Source organism: Copadichromis virginalis, linkage group LG3 (genome assembly GCF_057382275.1).
Source record: "Copadichromis virginalis isolate Kocher_CV1m ecotype Utaka linkage group LG3, C_Virginalis_male_GT1.1, whole genome shotgun sequence".
Classification (NCBI taxonomy): domain Eukaryota; kingdom Metazoa; phylum Chordata; class Actinopteri; order Cichliformes; family Cichlidae; genus Copadichromis; species Copadichromis virginalis.
Genome location: NC_140620.1, coordinates 37,269,344 through 37,288,171, shown reverse-complemented (window position 1 = coordinate 37,288,171; position 18,828 = coordinate 37,269,344). Strand labels below are relative to the sequence as shown.

At 39.1% G+C, this 18,828-nt stretch overlaps 1 protein-coding gene and 1 long non-coding RNA gene across 2 annotated transcripts; both read left to right on the top strand.

Moving 5' to 3' along the window:
• The first annotated feature begins 635 nt into the window (after positions 1-635).
• Positions 636-16,773, top strand: LOC146714527 (uncharacterized). The gene is made up of 8 exons (XM_085440167.1): positions 636-762; positions 11,659-11,694; positions 11,902-12,168; positions 12,657-12,924; positions 13,900-13,908; positions 16,067-16,164; positions 16,314-16,329; positions 16,409-16,773. Exons 1-8 carry the CDS (start codon positions 636-638, stop codon positions 16,578-16,580), a joined length of 993 nt encoding a protein of 330 aa, XP_085296293.1. The 3' UTR covers positions 16,581-16,773.
• Positions 16,774-17,230: 457 nt separating this feature from the next.
• LOC146714526 (uncharacterized) lies at positions 17,231-18,564 on the top strand. The gene is made up of 4 exons (XR_014918821.1): positions 17,231-17,290; positions 17,643-17,705; positions 17,920-17,982; positions 18,094-18,564. It is a non-coding gene; the product is annotated as an uncharacterized LOC146714526 (long non-coding RNA).
• The last annotated feature ends 264 nt before the right edge of the window (positions 18,565-18,828 follow it).

Here is an 18,828-nt window from a genome sequence, read left to right as displayed (position 1 = left end):
CGTTCTTAAGGAGCTGCACGATGGTCGTCTAGTGTCGGAGTATTGTCCTTTTCAGGGGGGTCTGTGTAACTGCTCACCCACCTACCGGAGCTTGTGGAGATCATCTTCTCCGAGTCTATACAGAGATTCAATTCACGTCCCAGCACCTCACCTCTCAGTCTCCCTCTGTGCCTCTTAAGTCTGGCTTCTAACTTCCCTGGAATCTGTACGTCAGACTGTATCAAGTAAGCTGGCCAGTTGTCATTTATTTTCCCATTTATGTTCTTTTTGGTTTCCGGCAAAACACCCCTAGCGCTACTGGGTCCTACTGGGAAAAGATGGAACGGTGACCCCCTTCACCTGGGACAGGAGGACCTTCAGAAAAGGGAGTCCTGGACAGGAGTAGTGGGACAGCTGGAAACCAGGCCATGTGGGGCCAAAGTGGGGCCACCAGGATCAACCCCACCTCCTCGGTCTGGACCTTGCAAAGGAATGACTGGAGGAGGAAATATAGAGGGAAGGGAAAAGCATTTGCCAGGTTGTCACATGCAAGGGGAGGGACATTGTTCTGCAGGGAGATGAACAGATAGAAAAATGTTGACTCTCTATATAAAAAGAAAAAGGTTGTCTTCTGCCCTGTCTGTTCTGACGATGACATGGTGCCCCTGCAGACCCGACAGAACTTGCTTGAGTGCCAGGGTGACAGCTTGAAGCTCCAGCATTTATGTGTGAGACACCCAATGACTGATCTAACAGCTGTTGAGCCGAGAGCCTTCATGGACTGTACACCAACCTGTTGGGGAGTCATCTGTGAGGACTAACTGGCAGTCACGGGACCCATCCCTTGGCCCTCCTCCAGGATGGAGTACCCTCCACAGATGGAGAGCTCGATGAAGCCCCTGTGAGACCACCACTGTTGGGACTGTGTTAAAATATGCTTTAGTTTCTCACATTTGCTGAAAGCTGAAAGTCTGAGTTTCATTTAAAATGAATTCAGGGGTTTGGGTTGGGGTGGGACTAAGGAAGTTTCAGAGTACTATTAATTGGCAGATGACTCAACCTGTAGATGATAGTACATATGAGTCTAGTGGTTCAGGTCACCCCCTCCCCGTTTGTTCTTTTTTTCTCTGAGCAGACTGTGATGACTGCATGTGTGGAAAAGACTGTTGTTGGTTTGTTTTTATCTGCTGAAAATCAGACACCACAAAATTTCTGTCTGGGCCTCCAAGAAAAGAGGAAATGCAGCCTGTGGTTTCAGCCTGAAGTCTAACGTTTGTCTTCTTTAAAGTCAACACAGCACAGTGGAAATGTGCAGGTATGACAATGTGTGAAAACAGGTTAAAAGTAGCTTTATTGTGGTGATGACACATGCTGGACTAAAGAATAAATAAAGCATGTGGGCATCAAGAGAAACGGTGAAAAGCTTGTTTCTCACGCTCATGTCTTTAAGAGTCTCTGCATGGACGTGCTGTAAACGTTCATTTATCTCTGAAATAAATAAAATCATCCATCACTCTCTCTGTCCACAACATCATATACAGACATGTTTTTCTTCGTACTGCAACTTCCAAACATGTCAGTTCCTCACAGTATAACACAAAACTCCAAAGTATAATCACTGCTTTGTAACCAGCAGAGGAGCCAGTAAATCATCTAAACCTACTGATACTAATGTGTCTGTTTGTCTGGTTTTACAGAAATGGTTCCTACACCTGTGATGATGACGTCAGTGTTTGACTCCAAACTGTCTGCTGGACAAGTTTTTAGGCCTTTTCAGATTTCATGTCTTCGAGCCTCATAACATATTGATATGTACTGAAACTTTTGCACTTATGTTAACATATAAACTGCAAATAACATAAAACATGAAGCAACATCTTAATGTATTTTACCTTTCCCACAGAAAAGTGGAGGGATGGAGAAACACACCTGCTGTTAAACAATCTAAAACACTTCGATATCAACATGTTTGTGAGTGTGTGTAGATGATACTGCAACAAACCTTAATCATAACCTTTGTAAGAAAGTGTTTGACAGAATAAGGATAGATGCTGTGTTTGCAGGCTTTAACTATTATTAATATTATAGACTGTATATTGAGAATGAGAAGTGAGAAACTGAGGTACACCTTATTCTCATATGGAGGGGACTACCCAATCACAAAGTTACCACACCTTAAAGCATTCACTGCTGTGTTGTCCTTTTGGACTCTAATGTGGGCGGAGCCTATAGTAGCTTTCATAGTGTGAAAGATGAGGTCCAACTAGACAGGTTATGGAGAGACAGACAACCATTCATGTTCACATTCACACCTGCAGGCAATCACCTGAATCACCAGTTAACATAATAATATATGACTTTGGAGAGAACCCAGACAGGTGGAGGGAGAAGATGCAAACTTCACACAAACAGCCCAGCTGGTGGATTCTAACAGGAAACTTTCTTGCTGTGAGGCAACAGTATGAACTACTGTATCTATGTGCCTCCTTTCTATTTCTGGTTTAATGTCTGTGTAGGTTCTCAGTCATCCAGCTCATGGTGGTCTAAGAAGTTTGGAAGGAAAGTGACTAAACTTCTTTACATTTCTTGAAGATGTGTCACCTCTCATCTAAGAGGCTCTTTGACTTCTAAAAGCAAACAGTAAAGAGTCCCAGGTATTTTAACCTCAGTGAGGGTTTTACTTTAAGTGGGTCATAGACCCACAATTAATCACGTGAGTCATCACATGAGCCGAGCTGTGAAAAAAGGTGTGGGTCATTATGGAGCTTTTTGTACTTCAAAAAGCTCCATAATGATATATATATATATATATATCTATATATATACATATATATATATCTATATATATATACAGCTTACTGTATGTCCTATTTGTCTCAGTAAAAGTTAAATTCATTAATGAAGTAAAGTATTTTGAAATTAATTGAATGATTGAATTGTTAATGGATTGTGAAGAGTTTGTGTGTGTGACTCTTGTCCCTTTGCAGCCTTCTTTCTGCCTTTTCTACTGTGCAGCACTATATTTGCAGCACTGCAATCATGTGTGAAGTACATAGTGTATGGTCAAAATCAACAACCTCAGCTGTTGACATGAAGAACTTTGGAGCTGTTGAGCACCAGAGCAGACTGTATTGACCTCTGTTTGTGTTATTGGATAAATCTCTCAATATAAACTGCAAATACAGAATACTGTAGACTTTTTCATTAACGCAAAACTTTTTTTAAACAATCAAACAAAAATACAGTAAATTCAGATCTACAAAAAACTACAATGATGAGAAGCAATATCAAGCAGTATTAAAAGACCAAACTGGAAACATCTTTGTTCTTCTGAGCAGGCCTTCATGTGTGTAAAACTGTTATTTTTAATCTACTGAAAAACAACATGGTTTCGAGTCAGGCTACCGAGAAAACAGGAAATGCAGATTGTGGTCTCAGCCCAAAGTGGTCTGTTTTAAAGATCATAGAGCAGCGTGCAGCAAACAAGAATGAGTTGACGAGAGTTGACAAAAGATGCAAAAAGAACAAAGGAAGTTTCACTTTGATCCCTGTGTGGATGGTAAATTTTTAAATGATTTATATGTAGTAAAATAATTGTAATAATTATCACTGCTACACTTAAGTATGCATAATATTCTGTGAAAACAGATCAAAAATCGACAGAAAAAAACTGTGTGGGCATCAAGAGAAACTGTGAAAAGCTTGTTTTTCACACTGAAAAGCAGCTGCCCTCAAGGGTCTCTGCGTGGACATGCTGTAAATGCTCATATATCTCTCAACAAGGCTACAGAACAAGACTTTTGGTCATCACCATAAGTCAGGTAATACATCACAGCATCTTCTGATGTGGTGTTCTACACATACTTAAATAGTTTGGACAGAGGGCTGGACTTCGGTTTAATCGAAGTAATCAATATCAGTCTTTGGTTTAAAGAAGGATGTAATTCAAAACATTTGTAAATTAAATACTAGAAATACATACTTTAAATTTCTACATGGTAGAGTTGCATAAACTTGATCCGCGTCTGGACTTCTTTAAGTTACTTGAAGACGTTTCACCTCTCATCCGAGAAGCTTCTTCAGTTCTAAGGTCAAATGGTGGAGAGTCCCAGATATAAACCTAGTGGGAGTAACCCCCCACAGAGGGACAAAAGGACCCCCTGATGATCCTCTAATCGCCTGACCCAAGGTGTGAAACTGGGTGTGGGTCCCAATCAGCCAGAGTTTCGGGTGAGTTCATTGTGAAACCTGGCCCCACCTTATCATGCGAATTCCTGAGATCAGATGGCCCAGGATGTGAGTGGGCGTTAAGGCATCTGGGAAGGGATCTCACAACAGTTGCCCATAGTGGACCTCATCACAGCCACAGAATCTGCCATACGGATTAATAAATTATCACAGACAGAAGCAGAGCAAATCAAGATGAAAGTCTCAGCCACGCTCTCCAGTGCCAAAGTCCCTCCATCCAACCTCATAATACAGGAAAAGAAGGCCGTCGCTTCAATGAGCAAAGACCACAACATCACTGTTTTACCAGCTGATAAGGGAAGATGCACAGTGGTCCTAAACACTACAGATTACCATACAAAGATCACTACTCTCCTCAGGGACAACAATACCTACGAAGCCTTAAAGCGAGACCCCACAAGCAGCTACAAAAAGAAAGTTATAGCTTGCCTTCAAGAATTTGAAAAGGACAAAATTATTGACCGCCTTACATATCACCGCCTTTACCCAGGGGATGCCATACCCTGCATTTACGGACTTCCTAAAATCCACAAGGAAGCTGTCCCACTCAGACCCATAGTCAGTAGCATAAACTCAGCCACTTATAACATTGCTAAACACCTTGCTACCATCCTTGCTCCTCTCGTGGGGAACACCCCACACCACATCAAGAACTCCACCGACTTCACCGACAAGGTCCAGAAACTTACCCTGGATCCAGATGAAACCATGGTGTCCTTTGATGTAGTCTCTCTCTTCACTTGCATACCCACCACGGAGGCCGTGGAGACTGTCAGAAAACGACTACAAGAAGACAGCTCCTTGGAGGACAGGACCAACTTCACACCCGATCAGATCTGCACACTGTTAGACCTCTGCCTCACCACTACATATTTCAAATACAACGAAGGCTTTTACAGACAAAAACATGGCTGTGCCATGGGCTCCCCCGTGTCACCTATTGTAGCCAACCTTTACATGGAGGAAGTGGAAAGGAAGGCTCTTGGCTCTTTCAAAGGAAGAGTACCCAGCCACTGGTACAGATATGTAGACGACACATGGGTCAAAATCAAGACACAAGAAGTGGAATCCTTCACTGCGCACATTAACGCTGTGGATAAAAACATCAAGTTCACCAGGGAAGACACAAAGGACAACTGTTTGCCTTTCCTGGACTGCGCTGTGCACATTGAAGAGAAGGGCAACCTCAACATCGAAGTTTACCGGAAGCCCACACACACGGACCAGTACCTCCTGTTCGACTCCCATCACCCTCTGGAACACAAACTTGGAGTAATTAGGACCCTACACCACCGGGCAGAACATGTTCCCTCTAAGCCTGAAGGAAAAAAGAAGGAACACACACATGTAAAGGAAGCACTCAAAACGTGCGGCTATCCTAAATGGGCGTTCTTAAAGTCAGCAAAGAGGCACAGAAAAGAAGACCAGACACCAGCGAGGGAGGATAAGAAAGACAGACGCAACAACATTGTCATCCCCTATGTTGCCGGTATATCAGAAAAACTCAGGAGGGTTTTCTCCAAGCATGACATCCCGGTGCATTTCAGACCCAGCAACACGCTCAGACAAAAACTGGTTCACCCGAAAGACAAAACGCCAAAACACAGACTTAACAATGTGGTGTATGCTGTACAGTGCAGCGAGGAATGCCCAGACCTCTACATTGGAGAGACCAAACAGCCACTTCACAAGCGCATGGCACAACACAGAAGAGCCACCTCCACAGGACAAGACTCAGCAGTCCATCTGCATCTTAAGGATAAAGGACACTCTTTCGAGGATGCCAATGTTCACATTTTGGACAGAGAGGACAGATGGTTTGAAAGAGGAGTGAAAGAAGCCATCTATGTCCACTGTGAGCGACCATCTTTGAACAGAGGCGGTGGTTTACGACACCAACTCTCTGCCATCTATAATCCAGTTTTGAGATCCCTTCCCAGACGCCTTAATGCCCACTCACATCCTGGGCCATCTGACCTCAGGAATTCGCATGATAAGGTGGGGCCAGGTTTCACAATGAACACACCCGAAACTCTGGCTGATTGGGACCCACACCCAGTTTCACACCTTGGGTCAGGCGATTAGAGGATCATCAGGGGGTCCTTTTGTCCCTCTGTGGGGGGTCACTCCCACTAGGTTTATATCTGGGACTCTCCACCATTTGACCTTAGAACTGAAGAAGCTTCTCGGATGAGAGGTGAAACGTCTTCAAGTAACTTAAAGAAGTCCAGACGCTTTTCTTTCCAAGCTCCTTTGACTACGATGACCTGGATAACTGAGAACCTTCACAGACATAAACTTGATCCACAACATGTAGCTTTTGAAACAAACCTTTTTTTTCGGTTTTTTTTTTAATTGCAGCTTTTAAATAAGTTTTTCACATCATCTATTTGGATTTTCTTTCCTGATTTTTGACATTTAGTCAGATGCTCAGGTCTAATTTGTATGTTGATGTCCAAGTAAGACAAAGAATTGTTTCCAGATCAAATGTGTTAGTACTTAATGTTACTTTGATATGCCGTCAGATAAAAAAAAGTAACACTGAATATAAATGTTGTCTTTAGATTTCGTGTTAAGCTTTAGCTACAGTTCAGCCACACAGTGAGTCATTTCCTGTGTTTGGAGTCACAGCCAAATTTAAAACATATTTCCACCACAAAGTGAGAACATTCACAGATCTATTCTGAGGCTGAGCGAGCTTTTTCACTTCAGTGCTACATGATAATCTTTAATCGAACTATGAAATACATCATATATGTTTTTATGAAGTATGGGGGAAACATCTTAACATATTTCTTGTTATAATCAATCAAAAGCAAAGACTACAAAGCTCTAAACTCTACAAAACTTTGATATTTATAAGTTAGAAGTAAACAACAATAAAAATGCACCCGTGATTTCCATTATCCACTGGACATTAAAATAAATAAATAAATGAAAAGACAGAATAAATGTGAGTTCAGGGAGAGAGAGAGAGAGAGAGAGAGAGAGAGAGGTACATCAGACCGACAGTTACTTTGAAAAAAATAAATAAATAAAATTGAGTTGCGGCTCAAACAGCATAAAGGACACTGCTTAAGAACAACTCATATAACTGCAAAACTAAACTGTTCTAAAAAAAAAAAATTAAAAAAATTAAAAAAAAAAAGATTTGGCTTGATGAATGCTGGGACACCACTTTTGTCAAATCAGACCAAGATAAATGTGTTCAGATGGAGTCCAGAACAGGACTAGGTCTTGCTGTGTGTGCAGAGTCCCCAAGGTAGTAATGTTATGACAACCAGTACATATACATTTTTTTTTAAGATTTATAGATGGCACTATGAATATCTGTGGATATATAAAATTACTGGCTGATAAGGTGACTCCAAGTTCCCAGAGACCTGACAGAAGATGAACATTGCAGATTAAAATTGTTTCACAGGACACTTAAAAATGCCGTGAGAGTTTTCAAAGAAGTAAAAGGCAAAAACTATGAACTGACTTCCTGACTTGGAACAAAATACACATTTGTATATTATAGAGAAAGACATGTGAAACACAACATGTGAAAGAAACCTATATGTGTTTGCAATGGACAGGAAATGTAAACATGTCAAACAACTGCTGTGGTCAAAGCTACAGGAACTGTTTGAGGTAGGTGTAAAAGCGAAGGAAGCACAGAGAGGTGAAAGACAGAAAAAAAAGTCAGAGAAAAACTGACCTTATCTGGTTTAAGTTCAGCTTCTATTTCTGCATTTATTATTCATAGAAAACACTTTGTGATCATCTGCATCGCATCAGAGTGGATCAGAGTGCAGTGATGATGGGGCACACTTTGCTCTGTATGACGGGGTTATTCTGTAAGTACATTTTTGATGTTGTTTGATGTATTATTTGTTAGAATTACAGTGCATCACTGCTTTAAAACAATTTAACTGGGAGTTCAAACTGAGAATATTTTGATGATTTTAAAGCAAAATGTTGGTTGCTGTTTTGGCTCAGTTTAGGGTGGAGCATTTTGTTGGATACACCACTGTTTTTGGAGTTGACTCATTGTTATTGTTTAAAATTTGTTACATTATTAGTTTTTTAAACTATTAACAATTTAAAAATTTAGGTTTTTTGTTTCCTTAAATTTTGAAATGTCCTGATATTAGTTTATATGCACAGAAACCTTTTGATGAATTTTGGAAATTCACTTTTACAAAATGCCCGGATTCATCATGAGTCAGTTTCTGTCAGTTTGAGCCTCATGACTTTTTCATCTTTACTTCAGTGCTCATTACGTTCTCCTATAGAAATACTCAAGGTGAGGTGTTTTTCCTCTTCATCCTATTTATAATATATGTATAATGTTGCTAGAGCATTCGTGTGACACTACAAATTACTAGTGCTCTCCCAGTGTTGCTTTCTCAGGCGAGCTCTAAACTTTAAGCTAGATCCATTTAAACTTTAAAGGTTACTGTCCCACTGCCTATTAAAGGAAGCATGGAAATCACTTTAGTTTGTTTGCAGATCAAAGTGAAATTTATTTGATTTGGTTGCTCAGATATTCTTGGTGTGTGTTCTGTGTGAAAAAGACTTCCAACTGACCCTCTTCCAGCTGTCTTAGGGTGAGAGACGGGTACAGTCAAGTTACTTTTTTCATGCTTGATGGAAATGTATTTACTGTATAGTTCAAAGACTTTAATGATTTTGTGCTGGACACATAAGTGTAAGAAAATACCTGGCTGTATTTTGTACTGCAGCTTTTAGTGTCTCATCAACAACGTGTGGCTCTTTACAAAGCAGCAACAGTGTACTTGATAATTATATCTATGATAGGAAGGAAAAGGTCATTATATTCTTTACTGTAAACCATGTTTCTTCATATAAATATCCACAGCGGTTTGACCCTGTCTGAATTCAGTATTTTAAAAAGTAGGGCTGCCACATACATTAACGGCGTCATTGTGTTTGTGATTTAAGTTGTCATCGATGTTTGTGAGGGTAGTTATGCTCAGTAAAGTTAGCAATAAAGTTTCTAAAAAATATAAAAAAGCATAACAAGGAACAAATAAAACAAAATGTCTGTTTCTGTAAGACCTCAGTCAAGTTTTAAGACATTAATTTTTAAACTTATTTTAATCCATCAGTGTGTTCAAATTAATTTTCAGGTGTAAAAACACCTCTAATTAGTTCCTGCAGTGTATGAATGCAGGTAGAGAGGAGTTTAGTTTAACTATTTATATTTTTATATATTGATATTTATTGTCTTTTATTCATACATTTGTGTGCTTGGAGGTTTGTAAATATAAAAACAAATTATAAATAGTTTTGAAAAATTGTAAATAATGTATCTTTACATGTGAGAAGACAAATGTTTGATACTAGTGATGGTTTATGACAAACAGTATTTAACATGTCAAATAAAATAAATGTTCTTCACAATTAAACAAGTATTGGACTTGTGATCTCTTCATTTCATTTTTAGCCGCTCAGTCAGCTCACATACAGTGGCTTGCGGCCCCCTTGAACTTTTCCACATTTTGTCACATCACAGCCATAAACATGAATCAATTTTATTGGAATTGCACGTGAAAGATCAATACAAACATGTGAGAAGTGGAACGAAAATCATACATGATTCCAAACATTTTTTACAAATAAATAACTGAAAAGTGGGGTGTGCGTAATTATTCAGCCCCCTGAGTCAATACTTTGTAGAACCACCTCTTGCTGCAATTACAGCTGCCAGTCTTTTAGGGTCTGTCTCTACCAGCTTTGCACATCTAGAGACTGAAATCCTTGCCCATTCTTCTTTGCAAAACAGCTCCAGCTCAGTCAGATTAGATGGACAGCGTTTGTGAACAGCAGTTTTCAGATCTTGCCACAGATTCTCGATTGGATTTAGATCTGGACTTTGACTGGGCCATTCTAACTCATGGATATGTTTTGTTTTAAACCGTTCCATTGTTGCCCTGGCTTTATGTTTAGGGTCGTTGTCCTGCTGGAAGGTGAACCTCCGTCCCAGTCTCAAGTCTTTTGCAGACTCCAAGAGGTTTTCTTCCAGGATTGCCCTGTATTTGGCTCCATCCATCTTCCCATCAACTCTGACCAGCTTCCCTGTCCCTGCTGAAGAGAAGCACCCCCAGAGCATGATGCTGCCACCACCATATTTGACAGTGGGGATGGTGTGTTCAGAGTGATGTGCAGTGTTAGTTTTCCGCCACACATAGCGTTTTGCATTTTGGCCAAAAAGTTCCATTTAGGTCTCATCTGACCAGAGCACCTTCTTCCACATGTTTGCTGTGTCCCCCACGTGGCTTGTGGCAAACTGCAAATGGGACTTCTTATGGTTTCTTTTAACAATGGCTTTCTTTTTGCCACTCTTCCATAAAGGCCAACTTTGTGCAGTGCATGACTAATAGTTGGACAGATTCCCCCACCTGAGCTGTAGATCTCTGCAGCTCGTCCAGAGTCACCATGGGCCTCTTGGCTGCATTTCTGATCAGCGCTCTCCTTGTTCGGCCTGTGAGTTTAGGTGGACGGCCTTGTCTTGGTAGGTTTACAGTTGTGCCATACTCCGTCCATTTCTGAATTTCTTGAACAGTTTTCCATGGGATGTTCAAGGCTTGGGAAATATTTTTGTAGCCTAAGCCTGCTTTAAATTTCTCAATGACTTTATCCCTGATCTGTCTGGTGTTTTCTTTGGACTTCATGGTGTTGTTGCTCCCAATATTCTCTTAGACAACCTCTGAGGCCGTCACAGAGCAGCTGTATTTGTACTGACATTAGATTACACACAGGTGCACTCTATTTAGTCATTAGCACTCATCAGGCAATGTCTATGGGCAACTGACTGCACTCAGACCAAAGGGGGCTGAATAATTACACACACCCCACTTTGCAGTTATTTATTTGTAACAAATGTTTGGAATCATGTATGATTTTCGTTCCACTTCTCACGTGTACACCACTTTGTGTTGGTCTTTCACGTGGAATTCCAATAAAATTGATTCCTGTTTGTGGCTGTAATGTGACAAAATGTGGGAAAGTTCAAGGGGGCCGAATACTTTTGCAAGCCACTGTATGTGTAATAAAACTTACTGTCTGCTATTGGTCAGCTTAGTCTGTGTGTTACAGGCCTTTTCATAAAAATCTGACAAACATGGTCAGACCTTGTTGGAATGAGTGGAGCTGGTTTAGTTTATCTAAGAAAGGTTTATTTCTGAATCAGTGCCGGTGTGTTAGCAGCAGAAAACACGAGGGACAGAACTGAACTTTAACAAAAAGTAAGTTGTTTATTCAGGCTGATGAGAAACGCAAAAAGCAAAAGTTAAAGGTAAAATTAAACTATAACCAGAACTGGGGAAAGGTAAAGCCAGACATGGACGAACTATAACTGTAACTGTAAACATGAACATGTCTTTAGTTTGATAAATCCTGAAGTTTCTGTCTTTATTGTAGTGCTCTGTACTCTCCTCGGCACTGGACACGCTCAAGGTGACTGAAAAGTTTTGACTTTACTTCTTTCTTTTCATTTATTTAGTAAGGTTTCATCTCAAAATACTGAATCTTAATTACAGTTCACCTATGTTTTATATGTAATTATTATTCAATATATGAACAGTGTATGAACATACTGTCACAGATTGTGTCGTGCATAAAAGTGTTTCAGGCTGTTAACTTTGTGGTTGTGTTGGATTCTAGCTGCTCTGCTAACTATTGAACCCAACTGGTCCAGTTTTTTCTTCGGTGAGTTTGTTACCTTCAAATGTGACATGAATGAAGGAGAAGACACTGACTGGGAATACAAAACCAACAAGGATGGTCGAGAATTAATCCGCTACAGCACAATCAAAGAGCACACATTAGAAATTAAATATTCAAGTCACAGTGGAGAATATCAGTGCTGTGGTCGCAGGAGGGGATCATCTTATACAAAGATCAGTAATACTGTCTCTGTAACTATGTTAGGTAAGTCCTCAATGACTAATAATGTGATGATTCCTCTTGAAATACAGATGTAAATTCTCAATACATTAATGTCAGCACTACAATACTCACACTCTGTCATTTATTATTACTATATGTGTGTATTTTATTGTATAAATAAAATAACTGTGGATGAAATAAATTTTAAATAAGGAGAAGAAGAAACGTCAAAAGCTTAAAAAAAATTAAGGTGATGATGTTTCTGTTATCTAAACCTGAAACTAGGCAGATCCCTCTGAACCCATCATTGTGTTTCCTTCAACAGTGAACTCCATTAGTTTACATCCAGTGTGACTTCTTCAGGCCTGAGATTGGACAAACATTTATACTGTGTTTATTTAGAGATCTACAACCTGAATTACTGCAGCTCTGTCACCATGTTGAGACAGAAAAATGGCAAACATTTGAAATGTTTTAAACTACCTTTATAATGGATGAAGTGTACATTTTCTTCTCTTTTTTCATAACAGCATATAGACCCAGGGCCACACTGACAGCAGGAACAAAAATCATACCAGTAGGGGGCAGTGTGACACTGACCTGCTCTGTGCAGAGCTCTGATGGATGGATATTTGAGTGGTTCAGACGAACCCAAACAACCTCTGAAGTTCAAATCAGAGGTCAACAAAACAGAGATATCAGAGTATCTGAAGGAGGAATCTACAGCTGCAGAGGAACAAGAGGAAACCCAGTTTACTACACTGATAGAAGTGATGTCACCATTGAGAAAACCAGTGAGTTCAGTCATTTAGTTTGAAATATACATTCACTCATGATTATCAAACATACAATATGAAGTTTTCTGTGTTGATTTCATGTTTGTATCTCAACTGTTAATATGTGTGAACAGTTTCCAATAAAGTTGTTGTAAAACAACAACCCAACTGGCCTCAGATATTCAGAGGTGAGACGATCACTCTGACATGTGAGGTGCAGGAAGGAGGTGAAACCACTGAGTGGGAGTATGACTGGAGAGGACCCAGGACACCCACACAGTGGACACACAATAATGATGTGACATTCAGAGTTTCTGAGTCCAGCAGTGGAGACTACATGTGTAAGAGTCGACGCAGAGATGACTCATATTCTTCAACAGAGTGGAGTGAAGCCTTCACATTGTCAGCATCAAGTAAGTCATGTTTGTTGTGTGATCTCCATTTGACAAATGTCATAATGGTCAGCACAGGATGGATTCAATGGTCTACAAAGCATGTTACATTGTTAGTCAGACAAAGAGCTGCAGCTGATAGTAGCCTCATTGTAGACAGTTTGTCACCACTTTGTGTCATGAACCTTCAGCTGGTATAGAGACGCCAATGCTGACCTGCTGCTCCATCACCTGAGGACAATGATGACATAATAATAATTTCAAAGAAATAGCAGCAAATCTACAATTTCTATAAGAAAGAATAAGTCACTCTGGTCTGTCATGTCATAAAGCACTGCCATTTGTTAAAATATAACATACACATGACCTGGTTTAATACAAAAAGCAATGATGACCAATCACTTTAGTGAAAGTATTCAGTGTTGGAGGAGAGTTGGGTGCTGAGAGAGGTCAGACCCGAATGCAGACACTGAAAACCGACTTGAACTGAGAGTGAACCTTTATTACGGCAGAGCAGAATACAAACAAAAGCAAAAGGTGAAAGAGACTAAACAAGCAAAAGCTAAACTGGGAAAACGTTAAAAAACCAAAATAAAAAATTAAAGATCTGAGACGTGGGAATTGGAACATCAAAACCTGAGAAATGCAGTTTGTGATAAACAGGAGAAACGCAGCCGAATCGACAGGGAACAAAGGGAAACACACACAGTACATACAGTGGGTAACGAGGGAATACATAACAGGGAGGCACAGCTGAACCTAATCTGATGAGAGAAGACAGGGAGGAAAAATACAGAATAGACTGACGCAGCACATGGGACTGTCGAAGCAAAACAGGAATACATGAACATAGAAACCAGGAGCACTAGACGTAACACAAGAGAGGCACAGTGACAAAACGAAAGGGCTAGAATAATAACTGAAGTACCAAAGAATAACAAAGGGAACTAGAAATACAAAAGGCAAAACCATGAAAAACCACTAAATAACGGAGTCACCATGTCAGGTTAAGGCTGTGTGCAGGTAGGAGTGGAAGTAGAAGGACCCAAAGTGCAGACACTCGGAGGCAGAAAGTGGCTCAAAACTCAGCTTTTATTGCTGGATGGCAAAAAGTAACAGAAATCTGAAATCCAAAAATCCAAATAAACTTACATGACCAGGCAAACGGAACACACAGCATAAATGAGAGTAGATCACAACACAGACACAAAGAAACACGGGGCTTAAATACACAGAGGGAGCAATCAGGGATTGGGTAACAGGAGGGAAACACAGCTGGGGCAAATCTAGCCTAACGAGACAAGGGGAAGCAAAACCAGACACATTAACATCAGACATGGACTTTCAAAGTAAAACAGGAAACATAACACAGACTCACAGGCAGGCACTATAACAAAGGGAACAAAGACGTGGGACCAGGGCAGACACAGACACTGACTGGATGTGGGGATACAGCAGACAGGGGAGACAGCAACTATGGAACACAGACAGAAAACCAGAACACTAAAACTCTAACCAAACCCCACCAAGAGAACCTAAACTAAGAATGATCCTAAAACCCATAAAGCAAAGCTAGAAAATAATGAAATAACAAAATCAAAGAACCAAAGAACACAAAACACTGGGTCAACGACCCAGGGACCCTAACACACCAGACCATGACAAATTACTTTTTATATACAGCAAAGTAAATGTAAAATTTTACTGTGTTGATCAAAATGAGTTTACTGTTTATTTTATTCAAGATTTGTTCATGTTTCTCATTTCCATCTAGTTGATTAAATGACTTAGATTCAGTCATTTATTTGTTTGTTCTTTTTCTAAACTGAAGATAAACCAAAGGCCAAACTGAGAGCTGATAACACAACTGTTCCAGTAGGGGGCAGTGTGACCCTGACCTGCTCTGTGAACCCATCATCATCATCTGGATGGAAATACTACTGGTACAGAGATGAGAAATCCTCTGAAGCCCTGACCACACAAGATGCAGTTTTCCACTCAAATGGACAAATCAGTGTCTCACAGGAAGGACTCTACAGGTGCAGAGGAGGAAGAGGAAACCCAGTTTACTACACAGAGGACAGCCAAGAAGTTCAGATTAACATGACTGGTGAGTTAGTATTCAGCAACAATGTTGAATAGATTGTTGATTGAGGATTACTATGAAGAGAAAGAGCATCATATCTCATGGTAACCTCTTTGGAATTGTAATAATGTTCTTATTGGAAATGGTTGAACATGAATAGTCATGTAAAATGTGGAGTCTAGAGAATCAGTGTCAGGAATGTGATCCAAGGAGGGGAGACTAGGTGGGATTATGAATGTGAAACAATCACTTTCAGCAAATCTCCAAATCAACATAAATTCACAATTAGTTCTGTAACAATTCTACAAGTAAGACTGCAAGTAGTGTAGAACAGGAGTCACAACATGAAACCACAGAGCAGAGTCATGCTGACAGTTTCTGACAGGAAACAGAAAATCTCAATGTAAACATCAGTTTTTGTTTCTTTATATTAAGATTTGACTGTTTGACATGTTTATATAGTAAAAGTTTGTAAAGCAGATTTAAGGAAGTCAACATTTTGTGTTCATTGTTGGGAGTCAAGTCATTTAAATACAGCAGGAGTTGATTCAAAGTGATTTCTAGTCGAGGGAAATAGATGAACTGGATTTTTTTCAAGATCATTTTTATAAAATGATGTTATGAAATTTAAAATATAATTAAGCTTTATTGTTTGTTGTCACAGTAACTGTGTCAGGAGCTGACAGCTCTTCGTCTCCTGTGTGGTTGATGGTTGGACTGGTTTGTGGAGTCTCTCTCATTATTATTCTCCTGCTCTTGTTGTATCGCTGCAGACAGTCCAAGTGTAAGAGCCTCTTCTTTTCATGCTGTATTAGAGAGTTTATTTACTACACACACTTTAATTATTCATACATATACATGTATTCTGATCTCATGACACAAAATAACAATTCACACCACAAACATGTGTAATAACATTTGTCTCTTTCACAGATTCCTGCTTCACCAGGTTGGTAAAATACTTTTTATTATTATTTTAAACAAACATCAGTTACTTTTGAGTTTATTGTGTTTATTTCCTGTTTCAGGTGGATCCAGTCTGAGAGTCACAGTCCGGGCTCCTCCACAAATCATGGAGTCAACCAGAATGAAACTCATGAATACAACTCTCTTCATCCTGGTCAGCACTTAAACCGATCTTTATTATCATTATTAATATTGACTTTTCATTCAGTCTCCATTAACAGGAACATTTCTTAGGTTCAGTTTGTGCTCAGCAGCTTTTCAAAGAACATTTATCAAAATCCAGCTGGACAAACATCCAAATAACCAACTGACTACATGCACAAAAGATCAGAAACAAACAGGATTTTACAACCTGATTTTATCTTTAACTCGACTGAAAGAATCCACAAATGTTATTGTTTCATATCAGAACAACACAAACAGTAACACCATGATGGGTTCATGCTCTGAAAATATCTGATCACACAGCACCACAGAAATTTTTTTTCTGTTTTTGCATTTATTTTTAAATATGCATGTTTCTGGTTTGCTAACTTCTATGAATCAAGTAGGAAAAACTGAAAATGATCAAAAACAGTTTTTTCTATATTGTGAAAGGCATGTAAGATCTAACAAAGAAACAGATTTCTGTTTCTTTGTTAGAGGAAACTAAGTGCAACATTTTTACATTCCAGGTGCAGATGAACCCCAAGATGTCACATATGCTCGTATTGAATTTAAAAACGTCAGAAAAAACAGTGAGTGTCGAAAACAATATAGATTTTTTTTAAATAAATAATTATTTGAATTTATTTGTTTATTTGTTCAATATGGAAAAGAAAGGCTAGAAAGGGTTTTGCTTCAATATTAATGACTTTATTTTGTTTATTTGCTCATCTTCACAGAGAAGCATCATAAACCAGAGCAGAGTGCTGTTTACTCTGAGGTGAAGACGGGAGCTGCAGGTACAGTCACAACAGTCTCATTCAGTGTTTGTACTTGAACGTGTCATCACATCGTTATATTGCAGGTAATTATAGGTCAACATGGAGTTTAGTTATTCACTGACCAAGCTTAGCTACTACATACGACCACTACACATCAGCAGACTGAATCTTATACACATCGAGGGCCGTTCAGAGTTTAGTGTAAGTTTGTCTGCTTCATATACAGAATGATATTGTTATTGTACAGTATGGTATTGTCCATCTATATGTCCCCAATCTAAACAGTTTCTCTCATGTTTTTACTCTGTAATGTTCTTGTCATCATATATGTGCTGAACAAATGTGTGCTGAGCTCTGACGTCTCTTTTAGAGGACAGTCTGATGTATGCTGAGGTCAAACAGCCCAAAAAAGAAAAAGCCAAGAAAAACAAAGGTGAGCAAAGTCTGCCATCATCTCCACTGAATATTGTTCATCATGTTTATATGCTCTTACAATGTAAATCTGTTTATTTTATAGTTTATATTTATGTATTCACACTTTGTCAGCTATTTAAAATCTACTCTTTTATCTTTGCATTAGTGGAGACATCCAGTTTCCTCCTGGTTAATGATATTATTGTTTTCAATGATCTTCTCTTCATTCACAGGAAAATCAAGTCCTGCAGCTGATGCAGCAGTTTATTCTGAAGTCACATCAGGAAGCTCTCTCAGTAATTCTGCTGCCATGCAGGCTGATTTATTCTTCACATTATTAAATGTCTTCAGCTCATAATATCTTTACATGTTGGAAATCACTTTGTCTCTTTGTGCTTGTCTTACAGGTCAGTGAGGAGAGCTGTAGCAGCAAAGCCAAGAAGAAGCTTTTTATGAAGCCACTCTTGCTCCTCTGCTGCCCAAATATCAGACATGCTCAGCTTTATGTACAGTTGCAATATTAAATCACAATATCAGACATATTGCTCTCTTATAGCATAAATAAATGCAGGTGTATTTCTATTTAATATTCATGCTTTTTATATTCAGTTTTTTATTAAAGATTTTGTAATAAACCTTGAATGTATCTAACATGTTCCAACAGCAGTGAGAACAAAGTGTGAAATATGTGATCTTTAGTATCTGACAGCACAACTTAAAGTCAGTGTTTGCAGTGTTTCACAAGTAAATACTGATATGGGCAACAACAAATACTTTAACTGTGTTTGTCCAAAGATCTCGTACATTATATAAATAAGAATTATATCATAGGCAGTGAATACATTTGAATGTATTTCATGTATATTTTTGTGTTTCTGATCATTTTTTTGCATCTGTAGCTAGAAGATAGAAATAAAATCTTTTGACATTTGAACATTTTATGTTTGATTTTTGTTTCCTGTTTGAGATTATTGATAGACTAACAACACAAGCAGGTTGTAACTGCATTATCATGCAAACCTGAAATAAGCAGATGTGAGTATTATTTGCAAAGCGGTCACTAACAGTTCAGAGCATGACAGCAGTCTGCATGTATCTGACACAGAGGACTGAAGTAGAACATTTACAGAGAGAAGCTCTCT

Bases quoted from the DNA above. Each gene is read 5' to 3' on its own strand.
- LOC146714527 (XM_085440167.1), top strand. From the start codon at position 636: ATGGTGCCCCTGCAGACCCGACAGAACTTGCTTGAGTGCCAGGGTGAC. The intron at 763-11,658 runs GTACACCAACCT...TCTTTATTGTAG, and splicing joins GCCGAGAGCCTTCATGGACT to TGCTCTGTACTCTCCTCGGC. The intron at 11,695-11,901 runs GTGACTGAAAAG...GTTGGATTCTAG, and splicing joins CGGCACTGGACACGCTCAAG to CTGCTCTGCTAACTATTGAA.